The sequence below is a fragment of the Molossus molossus genome, unplaced genomic scaffold (genome assembly GCF_014108415.1).
Source record: "Molossus molossus isolate mMolMol1 unplaced genomic scaffold, mMolMol1.p scaffold_m16_p_21, whole genome shotgun sequence".
NCBI lineage: Eukaryota > Metazoa > Chordata > Mammalia > Chiroptera > Molossidae > Molossus > Molossus molossus.
Window position 1 is genome coordinate 29,627,911 of NW_023425357.1, and position 13,233 is coordinate 29,641,143.

The 13,233-nt window shown below is 44.7% G+C and overlaps 1 protein-coding gene across 5 annotated transcripts in view; it reads left to right on the forward strand.

Annotated features, from left to right (window-relative positions):
* The first annotated feature begins 3,145 nt into the window (after positions 1–3,145).
* The window catches only part of ADAT1 (adenosine deaminase tRNA specific 1), a 29,227-nt gene continuing 19,139 nt past the window's right edge, over positions 3,146–13,233 (forward strand). The window contains exons 1-5 of one of the 5 annotated variants that reach the window (XM_036274501.1): positions 3,146–3,190; positions 7,476–7,656; positions 8,190–8,258; positions 9,516–9,570; positions 10,332–10,462. In XM_036274501.1, the coding sequence (XP_036130394.1) occupies positions 7,488–7,656; positions 8,190–8,258; positions 9,516–9,570; positions 10,332–10,462 (424 nt within the window). In that variant the 5' untranslated portion in view covers positions 3,146–3,190; positions 7,476–7,487. Of the gene's footprint in view, positions 3,191–6,848; positions 6,900–7,475; positions 7,657–8,189; positions 8,259–9,399; positions 9,571–10,331; positions 10,463–13,233 lie in introns of those variants that run through there. The other 4 variants (XM_036274500.1, XM_036274503.1, XM_036274504.1 and 1 more) reach the window with 4 other exon arrangements.

Genomic DNA, 13,233 nt, shown 5'->3' on the forward strand with positions numbered 1-13,233 from the left:
TTCTCTTTCCCCCTTCTTCCTCTCTCTCTAAATATCAATAAAAAAAAAAAAAGTTTTTAATAAAAAACAATAAAGACTTTTAAAAAAATTTAAAATAAATCAATATACTTTTAACATTGATTACGTGTTGAAATAAAACTTTGGATACACTGGGTTACATAAAATACATGATTAAAATGAGTTTCTGACTTCCGGTCAAGATGGCAGCGTAGGTAAACGCGTATCGCGTCCTCCCACAACCACTTCAGAGTTACAACTAAACTACAGAACAACCATCATTCAAAACTGCCTGAAATCACACTGAATGGAAGTCCTACAACTACAAAATTAAAGCAGCAGCCACCTCCAGACTGGTAGGAGGGACGGAGGCAGACCGGCTGGTCCCACACCCATGTGTGGCGGATAAAAATCAGGAGGTCACCTTGGCTGGGAAGGTCCTCCCTGAGGACTGAGGGGTCCCTGTCCCACACCAGGCGCTCTGCTCAGGGTTCCAGTGCCAGGAAGAGAAGTCCCCATCACTTCTGGCAGGAAAACCAGCAGGAACTGAGGGTCAGGGGGGCTGACGCGGCTGGAGCCCCAGGCAGCTCCTTAATGGGCCCGCACAAGGACTTATCGGACTCTCTCCCTCTAAGCTTGGAGGGGAGGCAGCTCGAGGGGCACCAGAGACATACAGGGAAGAACTGAGCTGTTTGGCACTGGAGTGAGGGCTGGAGAGGGGGCTTTCTCCAGGACAGACGTGCTGTCAGAGGCCTTTGTTCCTTTGGTGAGCCCTTCCCTGGGGCGGCAGACAGTCGCCATACCTGGGACTCCAGCAACCTGGCTCACAGTGGTAGCCCCGCCCTGGTGACTCCCTGAGGCCCCGCCCCACCCAGCTTTCAGGCCCACCCAAGCTGTTGCCACTTGCTTAACCATAGGATTGGCCTGTCTTGGATCCTGCTTCAGGTTTTCCTAAATTCTTTCAAACAAGCAGCATCTGGTCTCAGATAGCCCCATACCTCTCGCTAAGTAATACACAGAAACAAACACAGAGAGGCAGCCAAAATGAGGATACAAAGAAACAGGTCCCAAATGAAAGAACAGAACAAAACCCCAAGAAAAGAACTAAGCGAAATGGAGATAAGCAACCTAACAGATGCTGAGTTAAAAATACTGCTTATAAGGATGCTCAATGAACTTAGTGAGGGCCTCAAGAGCATAAAAAAGGACCAGTCAGAAATGAAGGAGGCATTAACTGAAATAAAGAATAATTTACACAGATTCAATAGTAGAGTACGTAAATCCAAGAAGCAAACCATCGATTTGGAATATAAGGAAGCAAAAAATGCCCAATCAGAACAGCAAAAAGAAAAAAGAATCCGAAAAAAGGAGGATAGTTTAAGGAGCCTCTGGGACAACTTCAATCATGCCAACATTTGCATCTTGGGGGTGCCAGAAGGAGAAGAGAGAGAACAAGAAATCGAAAACCTGTTTGAAACAATAATGGCAGAAAACTTTCCTAACTTGGTGAAGGAAACATACATACAAGTCCAGGAAGCACAGAGAGTCCCAAACAAGATGAACCCCCAGAGGCCCACACCAAGACACATCATCATCAAAATGCAAAAGGTTCAAGACAAAGAGAGAATCTTAAAAGCAGCAAGAGAAAAGCAGTTAGTTACCTACAAGGGAGTTCCCATTAGGCTGTCAGCTGATTTCTCATAAGAAACTTTGCAGGTCAGAAGGGAGTGGCAAGAAATATTCAGAGTGATGAAAAGCAAGAACCTACAACCAAGATTACTCTATCCTGCAAAGCTGTCATTTAGAATCGATGGCCATATAAAAACTTTCCCAGACAAGAAAAAGTTAAAGGAGTTCATCAGTTCACCACCACAAAACTGTTATTATATGAAATGATGAAGGGTCTTTTTGAAGAAAAAGATAAAATATATGAACAAACAAAATGGCAATGAATACATATCTATCGACAATGGAATCTACAAACAAAATGAACAGGCAGAGCAGAAACATTCTCATAGATACAGAGAACATTTTGTTGGTTGTCAGAAGGGAGGGGGTTTGGGGGAATGGGTGAAAAAGGTGAGGGGATTAAGAAGTACAAATTCATTGCTAGACTGACAAACCTCAAAGGGAAAGGGGTTGGGGGGTGGGAAAACATAAACCAGAGAACTTATATGCATAACCACTGGACACAGACAATAGTGTGGGAAAAGGCGGGAGGGGGGAGGAGTGGATCAATGGAAGAAAAATGAGGAACATCTGTAATACATTCAACAATAAAGATTTTAAAAAATAATAATAATAAAATGAGTTTCACCATTCCTGGCTTGTTGACTCAGTGTATTGAGCATCCTCCCATGGACGGAGAGGTCCCTGTTGGATTCTCAGTCAGGGTACATGCCTTGTTGTGGGCTTGATCCCCAGTAGGGGGTGTGCAGGAGGCAGCTGATGAATGTTTCTCTCCCTTCCTCTCTCTCTAAAATAATCAATGAAAACATATTTTTAAAAATTACTTTCACCTATTTCCTTTGACCTGTTAAAATATAACTATTGGATTCCTGGCCAGTTTGGCTCAGCGGTTAGAGTGTCGGCCCATTGACAGAAAAAAGAGTCTCGACTTTGATTCTGGCCAAGGGCATGTACCTTGGTTGCAGTTAGTCCCAGGGCCTGGTCAGGGTCCTGCAGGAGGCAACCAATTGATGTGTCCCTCTCACATTGATGTTTCTCTCTCTCTCCCCCTCTCCTACTCTATCGAAAAATAAATGGAAAAATATCCTCAAGTGAGGATTAAAAAGAAAAATAAAAAATATATAACTACTAGAAAATTTAAAATTACAGATCTGGCTCAAATTATATTTCTATTGGACAACACTGTTTTAGACAGAAATTTAGACTAGTGTTCCAAGGCATGATATCATTCTACTACGAATTGAACCATATCTTACCCTGGAGTCAGCTTCCTTCAGCACATTTCACTGGTACCTACGCACAGGTCCGCAAGCGGCCAGACTCTTAAGTACCAGTACCACGCCTGCCGGAAGGACTACAAGAGCCAGTGTACATTGCGCACTCCTGGGGGCGGGGCCTGGAAGGACAGCCTCTTTGTGACGTCACGTTCCCGACGCTGCGCGAGTTCCGCTTGTTACCTCGAGGGCGCGCGTCTTGAAGGTGGGAAGGGAGCGTCGGAGAGACGGTGGGTTTATGCGGCCTAGAGCAGTGGAATGAGGGGGCGGGGGGTTCTCTGGGGCACCTCGGTGAGGTGCCCTCGGCCTGACTTTTCCGAGGCCATTTTGTGTGGAACGGGGGTAGACGTTCCCCCCCATGCGCGTTACGTGGAAAAGTGCAGCTGCTTTCCTGGAGGTGCCAGAGTACGCGGGTGTTCCTGCTGGGCGAGCGCGCGGCGTGTGCCGCCGCAGCCGGCATTGCCCAGGGAGTCCGGCGCGCGCGGTGCCCGCTCCACGGAGCTGGGGTCTCTTGTATCCTTGGGTCTCCCTTGGGCCCCTAGAGCCAGTGGAGAAGAGGGTCCACTTCCGAGGGGACTGAGGAGGGGGCCCGAGGGAAGTAGGCTTACAGTCCTCCCTCCCTACTTCGCTTAAACCCTTTACCCCCTTGGCAGCCGAGCTGCCTTCATTTTTATTTGAAAAGAAAATGGGGCCCTGGCCGGTTTGGCTCAGCGGTTGTAGTGTCGGCCTGTGGACCAGAGAGCCCCAGGTTCGGTTCCCGCTAGGGGCACGTACCAAAAAAAAAAAAAAAAAAATTGGGTCCATAAGCTTTTTGTAACTGTAACAACAAGCGGTCTTGTGGGACAAAAAATAAAAATAAAGCCTGTTTAATAGGAAGAAGCTGTTCATGATCTAGGAGAGAGTGGAATTGAATTGCAGTGGACCCAGTATATCAAAGATATATATGTATATATTTTTTCAGATAGAGCAGGAGGAAGAGAGAGAAACATCAATGTGAGACACATCGAGTGGTTGCCACCCACACAACCCCCACTGGGGCTGGGGACAAACTGCAACCGAGGTACGTGCCCTTAGGAACCGAACCCAGAACTCTGGTCCTCAGGCCAACGCTCTAATCGCTGAGCCAAACCAGGGCAGTATATCAAAAATATTTACTCAACTATTGTGCAGGCTCATCCAGACTCAAATATGTTAATGAGAGGATGATACAGTTCTGGGATGCTTCATCTTAGGCAGTCAAGGTTTCTTCTAGCAAGTTCTGTCTTCCTTGGCTGTTAATGGTTTGTGCTGTGTATCTCTGGTTTAATTACAGGTTGGTTCCCTGAGTATCTGCCTGCATAAAATAGACTGCCCTCTGGTAGCCACCCCCACACCACCCTAAAAATGAGAGGGGGATGCAAATGGAGAATTTTAGGATCCCTCCTTTCCTTTTCTTTTGCTCTAATAGATGCAAGACTTAATGTTGGTTCTCTGATTTTAAAGTTACAAGTTATGTCAGTGCCTGCCAGATTTTTGTTTTAAATCACTATGGTCTGATTTTCATGACCAATTGTAATAACAGGCCTGCACATCTGAACTGTTAAAAATAAATAGGAATATTAAAATTTTTAAGAGTTTGAGCAAAAATCAGTACCAATCTGTCAGAACCAAACCGGAAGTGGTTTGGAGCAGTAGATTGGAGCTAGGGGGAAGACAGAGAAACTGCATAAGTAAGAAAGGGAATTATTTGGTTGGCTATAGCTTAAAGCCTAATTGGCTGTGATTGGTTGTTCTTAGTGTTTTTGATGTAAGCTTTGTGGAGATAAGAAACATCCAAACCTATAGAGAAGTTTTATAAATTTATGTGAGCCAAATTGACCATTGCCAGGAAGCTACATCTTGACAGATTAAGAAAGTGCTCTAGAGAATGACAGTTTTGCAGTTTATTTAATATATTAGTATAAAAGCAGATATAAGGAGGATTACGTGAAATCCATGTAGATTAAGGGAGCTGGAGAAAGCAAAATAGGGAAACATCTGGGATTGGATAAAAAAGGCAAGAGAGAAAACATAGATCTTTCACATTGGTGGGTACAGGATAGTCAATCAACCTTTGTAGTACATAGAGATGATATGCGGGAAACAAGATAACAATAAGGGGTTCTGTGGTCTCTTGCTCTGGTGGTGGTTGTGCCCTGAGGGGTCTGGAAAAAAAGATTACTCTGATATTTCAAAAGTATGTTTTCTTAGATGCAAAAAGATAATGGACAGGCTTATTTAAGGTAAAGATTGACCTTTCAAGGAAGCTACAGGCCTGGGACACGACTAGCCACCATGACTCGTTTTCAGTTAGGAATTTTTATATTCGGACCATCTATGTAGTTACTTTTGGTCTCAGAGTTTGTAAGGCTTGCCATGCAGGCTTCCCCTGAGCTTGTCAGGTTTAGTATGTGGCCCCTTTTTCCTCCACACCTTGAGGCATTTACAGGTTTAGATCTTGTTTCCTTACATAGTCCTCCATGGCCATTATAGCCACAAGGAGGCCAGGCAGAGAAACAACAGTTTTCAGGAGGAACATGCATTGGGGGCCAGTAAAGTCTTTTTTTTTTTTCTTTTTAAACATTTAGCTATGTCCTGATCACCATATGATCTCATTTTCTACCAAGAAGCTTTTCATACATTTGAATCCAAATAGGGTCATTGATAGAGTCAACAGTGTGAGTTTCCAGCAAAGTATCCTAGGCGTCTTTCAGGTCTGATCTACTGAATAGTTTTTATTTATGGCTTTATGCACCCATTACATTCCCACTTTCAAGGATCTCAAGGTAAAGCAATCAGGATAATCAAATGTTCTTTTTAGTAATACTAATCACAGTTGACACTAATGCTCAATATTGTAGCAGTTACTATTTATAAGTATTATTTAATCCTCGCAATAACCCCGTGATTAAATACTACTGTTATTCTTATTTTAACAAATGAAGATACAGGTTAAGTAATCTACCCAATTCCACAAAGTTAATATAAGCAAAGCCGTAATTAGAATACAGAAAGGGTGACTCTAAAGCCCACGCCCTTCACAATTCCTGTGAGACCACTGACTGGTGAGAAACCACTGGGCTCTGTCACATCTCCCCTCTGCATCATAAAATGTTACTGGAGAAATTCAAGGGTTGCTTTCCTGATAGGGGCATCAGTGAAGATTTACTAGTGGGAGGTGAAGAATCAATTTGGAGCCCAGCAGGTATGGCTCAGTGGTTGAGTGTTGACCCATGCACCAAGAGGTTGCAGGTTTGATTCCCTGTCAGGGCACATGCCCAGGTTGTGGGCCTGATCTCCAGTAGGGGGCATGCAGGAGGCAGCCAGTCGATGTTCTCCCTCATCGATCTTTCTCTTTCTCTTTCCCTTCCTCTATCTCTAAAAAATCAAAGAAAAAAACATTAAAAAATAAATAAAAGAACCAATTTGGAGAGATGAGGAGGAGAGAAAAAGAAAATGCCTGAAAGCCCTGGCCGGTTTGGCTCAGCGGTTAGAGCGTCGGCCTGCAGTCCGGAGAGACCCGGGTTTGGTTCCCGCTAAGGGCACGTACTTCGGTTGCAGTTTGTCCCTGGCCCTGGTTGGTCGTGCGGGTGGCAGCCACTCGATGTGTCCCTTCACATCGATGTTTCTCTCTCTCTCTCTCTCTCTCTCTCTCTCTCTCTTTCTTCCTCTCTCTCCCTCCCGCTCTATCTGTACAAAAAATGGAAAAATATCCTCGGGTGAGGATAAAAAAAAAAGAAAAGAAAAGAAAATGCCTGAAAAAGGATTAAAAAAAAAAAAAACAGCTTGAAGAAATAGGTGTCTTCTGGGGTTGGTAGGATTTAGGACTTTTTTTTTTTATCTTTCCTTACAGATGAAAATAGGCCATGGCTGGTTTGGCTTAATGGTTATAGCATCAGCCCTTGGACCTAAGTGTCTCGGGTATGATTCCCAGTCATTGTGCCTCTCTCACATCAATGTTTATCTCCCCTCTCTCTCCCTCCCTCCCGTCCACTCTTTATCTAAAAAAAGAAATCAGTGGAAAAATATCTTCAAGTGAGGATTACAACAACAACAAAGGTGAAAATGGGCTAGGAAGTAGGAGAATATGACCCATAGAGTTTCAGATAGAGAAATTTCAGTATGAACCTGGTTGGGCTACATCTGAAACCTGTTGAAGCACACTGGTGTTAGGGTGTAGCATTGTGTATTAGATCCCATTTCTGTACTTCCTTTTTTTTTTTAATTTGGAGAGTACATTTATTAAGGGAAAGAAGTAAGCAAGGTAGGACTGCTGTCAGCTCACTAGACAGTTGAAGAAAAGGGGACTTGGGGATAGGTTCAGAGAGTTAGCCTAGGAGCTGCTGCTGCCCATTGCTCCCTGGTTGCAAGTGTTTGGAGTCCCTTAGAGTTTAGGAAATGCACACCTGTGGGGAAAGAAGGGGGGAAGGGAAAGGCCCAGGTACTCCCCAAAGGGAGAGCAAGTTTGTACTTCTGATGGTTGTGGTTTTTGATCAGGAACTCGGCACCATGTGGACCCCAGATGAGATTGCTTACCTGTGTTATGAACACTATAGGGTCAGGCTGCCCAAGCAGGGGAAACCTGAGCCCAACCGGGAATGGACAATACTAGCAGCTGTGGTGAAGATACAGCCTATAGCTGACCAAGCCTGTGAGTGCCCTGGCAAACAGGTGCAAGGTGAGACCTTTCTCCTTGAAACTCTCCTTTTGTCAGAGGTGGTAGAAATTATATGTGGCTGATAGTCCTTGCTGGGTATTAACTGAGATGTCAGGCATGTTCCCCTGCTCTCCGCCAGATGGCGCCATACTTCAGGTGGTGGGAGAAGGCCTTGCTAGAACAGCAGCTCTTCAGATGGGTCCGCCTATGGGAATGCTCTAGAGCAGTGGTTCTTAACCTTCCTAATGCCATGACCCTTTAATATAGTTCTTCATGTTGTGGTGACCTCCAACCATAAAATTATTTTTGTTGCTACTTCATAACTGTAATTTTGCTACTATTATGAATCACCATCGGAAATATGTGTTTTCCGATGGTCTTAGGCGACCCCTGTGAAAGGATCATTCGACCCCCAAAGGGGTCGTGACCCACAGGTTGAGAACCACTGCTCTAGAGGAAACTGCAGACTTATTAAACTTGAGGACTGGTGACTATTCCAATTCCAAAAGCTCACTTAATGATTGTTTTCTTCCCCCTTCCTCCGCCCCCATCAGTGACAAAGGAAGTTGTCTCAATGGGAACAGGAACAAAATGCATAGGCCAGTCCAAAATGAGGAAGAGCGGTAAGCCTACTTGGGGTCTAAAAAGTACCTATCTAAGGATCTTTGGGAACCGTGTCTACTACGTTGCCCTTTCTTCTTCAGGAAAAAGGGATCATATTACTGAGGTGGCTGACATTTCAGTTCACACTGACTGTCACTCCAGTTGGAAGGACAGAACTCACTTAAAGAATGGAGCCCTGGCCGGTTTGGCTCAGCGGTTGGAGCGTCGGCCTGCGGTACAGAGAGACGCGGGTTCGGTTCCCGCTAAGGGCATGTGCCTCGGTTGCAGTTTGTCCCCGGCCCTGGTTGGTCGTGCGGGTGGCAGCCACTCGATGTGTCCCTTCACATCGATGTTTCTCTCTCTCTCTTCCTCTCTCTCCCTCCCTCCCGCTCTATCTGAACAAAAAATGGAAAAATGTCCTCGGGTGAGGATAAAAAAAAAAAAAAGAATGGGAATAAGCAATGGAAGCAAAGGCTGCCAGGAACATGCTTTCAGAGTATATTGCAAGTTGACCAGTATTTTCTTTTTTCGTTCAGATAGTGGGAGGGAGGGAGGGAGGGAGGGAAAGAAACATTGACGTGAAAGGGACACATCGAGTAGTCACCACCCACACGACCCAACCAGGGCTGGGGACAAACTGCAACCGAGGTACATGCCCTTAGTGGGAACAAAACCCGGGTTTCTCTGGACCGTAGGCCGCCGCTCTAACCACTGAGCCAAACCGGCCAGGGCTTGATCAGTATTTTCATGCTCAAAACCAGAAATTCCCTGTACTTAGCTAATCCATAGTATCTCTGACACCCCAGAAAGCAATCTTGAACTAAATGGAGACTTTGGCATCAACAAGTATGATTCCAGGGCACAAAAAATCTGGACCACTGTCCTCCAGATAAATATTTCCCTATAAATCAGTAGTTTTCAGCTAGGGGAGATTTTTTTCCTTCCATGGGACATTTGGTAGTGTCTGGAGACAGTTTTTGTTGTCACAACAGAGGGAAGGGAGTATGCTGCCAGCCTGCCAGGAATGTTGCTCAACACCCTACAATGCACAGGACAGACCCTCACAACAGAGAGTTTTCCAGCTTAATGTAAACAGTGCTGAGTTGAGGACCCCTTCAGTAAATGCATTGTCATTAATGATTGTGATACTTTCTGGCAAAGCCCTCCAGGAGCTACATGGCCATCCTGAGTGCTGGAGGAAACTGCTGTGTTCTGCTTCTAGAAACCAGGCTTCTCCAGGTTCCAATGTCTTCACTAGTGTCCTGTCTTTGCCACAGGAGATATCCTCAATGATAGCCATGCTGAGGTCATAGCCAGAAGGAGTTTCCAAAGGTAAAGTCGCATCCCCAGAGATTCTAATTTATCCTGGGTTGGGGGCCCCAGAATTTGTATTTCTCATAAGCTCCCAAGTAAAACTGATTATTTTAGCCTGTGAACTAAACTTTGAATAGCATTGGTCTTTACAGTGGGTATCATGCTTGAGTGTACATGAGAAACACCTAAAGGGTTTGTTAAAATCCAGATTGCAGGGCCCACCCACAGATTCTGAATCAGCAGATCAAAGATGGAGCCTGAGAAGTTGCATTTCTTTCTTTTCTTCTTTTTGAGAAGTTGCATCTCTTAACAAATTCCAGATGATGCTTATGTTGCTGATTCAAGGACCACACTTTGAGAATCACGGGTCTAGATCATTCTTTTTTTTTTTTTTTTTTTTTATCCTCACCCGAGGATATTTTTCCATTTTTTGTACAGCTAGAGTGGGAGGGAGAGAGAGGAAGGAGAGAGAGAGAGAGAAACATCGATGTGAAGGGACACATCGAGTGGCTGCCACCTGCACGACCAACCAGGGCCGGGGACAAACTGCAACCAAAGTACATGCCCTTAACGGGAACCGAACCCGGGTCTCTCCGGACCGCAGGCCAACGCTCTAACCGCTGAGCCAAACTGGCCAGGGCTAGATCATTCTTATAGTTACAAATCACTATCAGTCCCATGGGTCTTTAGTAGATCTTTCTTTCTTAGTAATCACCCAGCCAGTCTTCCCCTTTACCCCAGAGATTTCTTTTTTCCTGATAATATCTTGCACTCATTAGGTACCTTCTCCATCAACTTCACTTGGCGGCCACTCTGAAGGAGGATAGCATCTTTGTCCCAGGAACTCAGAGAGGACTGTGGAAACTCAGACCAGACCTCTTGTTTTTATTTTTCTCCAGCCATACACCCTGTAAGTATATTCAAGCCTTTGGATTAATGTTGCATTGTGTACTTCCTTACGGGTTTGTTTTTTTTTGGGGGTACACGCCCTTACTGGAATCCGAACCCGGGACTCTCTGGTCCGCAGGCCGATCGATACTCCAACCGCTGAGCCAAACCGGCCAGGGCTACTTCCTTACCTTTGTCTTATCCATAGATACGTCTCTCAAAAAAGCTCTTCTGGCTTGAAGTGTAGCTACAATCGGCAACATTGCCTCATTGTGAATAGGCTAGTGTGCCTAATTATTTCTCTGCCAAGAAAAGGCAGGGGTGGGGGGGACTCGCTCATATTACTCACTTCTCAGTTTCTAATCAAGACTTAGAAACCTAAAGCTGAAACCCCACAAGGTCTGAAACCAACAGTAAGGCTTAAAAGTCCAAACTCATTTCATTCATTCATTCAACAGTTTTTTTTTAAATCATCACCCAAGGATATTTTTCTATTTATCATCATCAGATAGAGTGGGAGGAAGGGAGAGAGAGAGAGAGAGAAACATCAATGTGAGAGAGACACATCGACTGGCTGCCTACCTCGCGACCCAACCAGGGCCGGTGACAAACCACAAACGAGGTACATGCCCTTGGAGTCCTGGGTCAGTTCCCACTAGGGGCACGTACCAAAAAATAAATAAATAAATAAAATAAAATAAAAAAGACTTGATCATAATTCAAAGCAAAAGTATAATACAGCTTGTCTGGCTGGTATAGCTCAGTGGTTGAGTGTTGACCCATGCACCAAGAGGTTGCCGGTTTAATTCCTGGTCAGGGCACATGCCCAGGTTGTGGGCTCAATCCCCATTAGGGGGCATGCAGAAGGCGGCCAATCAGTGTTCTCTCGCATCGATGTTTCTCTCTCTCTCTCTCTCTCTCTCTTTTTCTCTCTTTCTAAAAATCGGTAAAGAAAACAATTTTTTTTTTAAGTATAATACCACTTAAAGAATGAGTCTATTAATGAATAGTTGGTTATGAGTCAAAGGCCAGAAAAATTACATACAGAGGTAGGCAGGGCTCATCCATGTTGTTCTTAGCATTGGGTGCTCTAGTCCAAGGACCAAAGGATATTTTCAAACTTAGTGCTTCTTAAGCTATAATATGCATGTGAATCACCCAGGAATCTTGCTAAAATGCAGATTCAAATTCTGGGGCGGAGGCTGAGGTTCAGCATCTCTAATCAACTCATGGTTGATGCCAATGGTGTTTGGCCTGTGGACCACTTTTTGAGTAGCCCGGGCCTGGCTGATTCCAGTAGCAGGTGTAGTCTTATTGTGGAGACAAATGAATCTAGTGATCAAGCTAGGCTGACCACCTGCTCAGATGACATACATCAATGGTCCACAGGCTGGTACTGCTCTATCTTCAGATAGAGTTGGAGGGAGGGAGGGAGGGAGGGAGGGAGGGAGGGAGAGAGAGAGAGAGAGAGAGAGAGAGAGAGAGAGAGAGAGAGAAACATTGATGTGAATGAGACACATCAACTGGCTGCCTCCCACATGACCTCGACCAGGGCCTGGGACAAATCACAACTGAAACATGTGCCCTTGACCAGAATCAAACCCGTGACTCATCGGTTTGTGGGTCTAACCAATGAGCCAAACCAGCCAGGGCTAAAAATATAATTTAATGTGATGTCCACTTATGGTTTGTCTGCAGAAAGAACACTGCCTAGAGAATGTGACTATCTGGCGCTCTTGGCATTTATTCCTCATTATTAATTGATAATTTGGTGCATGGGTTAGCTACTTCAGACTCTTATATGTGAGTTTTATTAGCATGAGTCAGCCTCTTGAGTTCAGGCATCTGTCAAGATCAAATTTCTGAGCTTTCAGAGTGGGAGGTGAGCCCTGGTGAATTCTCCAAAGTCACTGTAACCTTGTGAGGTCTCTGGAAATCTGCCAGCCAGCCTGTCTGGCAGGACTCCCACTAATGCATCTCTTGCCTTTCCCACACTTGGGTGTTGAGGCTACAGATGTATTATTCACATGCTTTAGAAAAACACCACACATTAGGTTAGTGTTTGAAGAGGTAGTTCCCTTTTCACCAGGAAGCTGTGCTGTTTGCTAACCTCTGGCTTGTTGTCTTTTTATTCCCTGTAAGCACAGCGTAGGTCAGAAATCCCTAAACCAGCATGGGGAAACACCAGCTGTGTAATTTACCGCAGAGTTTTTACTCTGAGAATATGCACATACATCTCCAAGATGGGGAAATTGTATTGTTTGCCAAACTTACTTAACTTTTTTTTTATTTTTTATTATTTTTATTTATTTATTTTTTTCTTTTTAATTAATTAATTTATTTTTTGTTACAGATGTTTCTCCTTTTTTACCCCATTGGCACCCCCCTCCCCCCCACACACCCTCCCCATCCCCGGCTTTGTTGTCCATGTCCACTGGTTATGTATATTTTTTTTTTATTTTTAATTTTTTTTTCTTTATTGATTTTAGAGAGAGAGGAAGGAAGAGGGAGAGAGAGATAGAAACATTGATGAGAGCCCTGGCTGGTTTGCTCAGTGGTTAGAGCGTCGGCCTGTGGTCCGGAGAGACCCGGGTTCGGTTCCCGCTAAGGGCATGTGCCTCGTGCAGGTGGCAGCCACTCGATGTGTCCCTTTCACGTCGATGTCTCTCTCTCTCTCTCTCTCTCTCTCTCTCTTCCTCTTTCTCCCTCCCACTCTATCTGTACAAAAAATGGAAAAATGTCCTTGGGTGAGGATTAAAAAAAAAAAAAGAAACATTGATGAGAGAGAATATC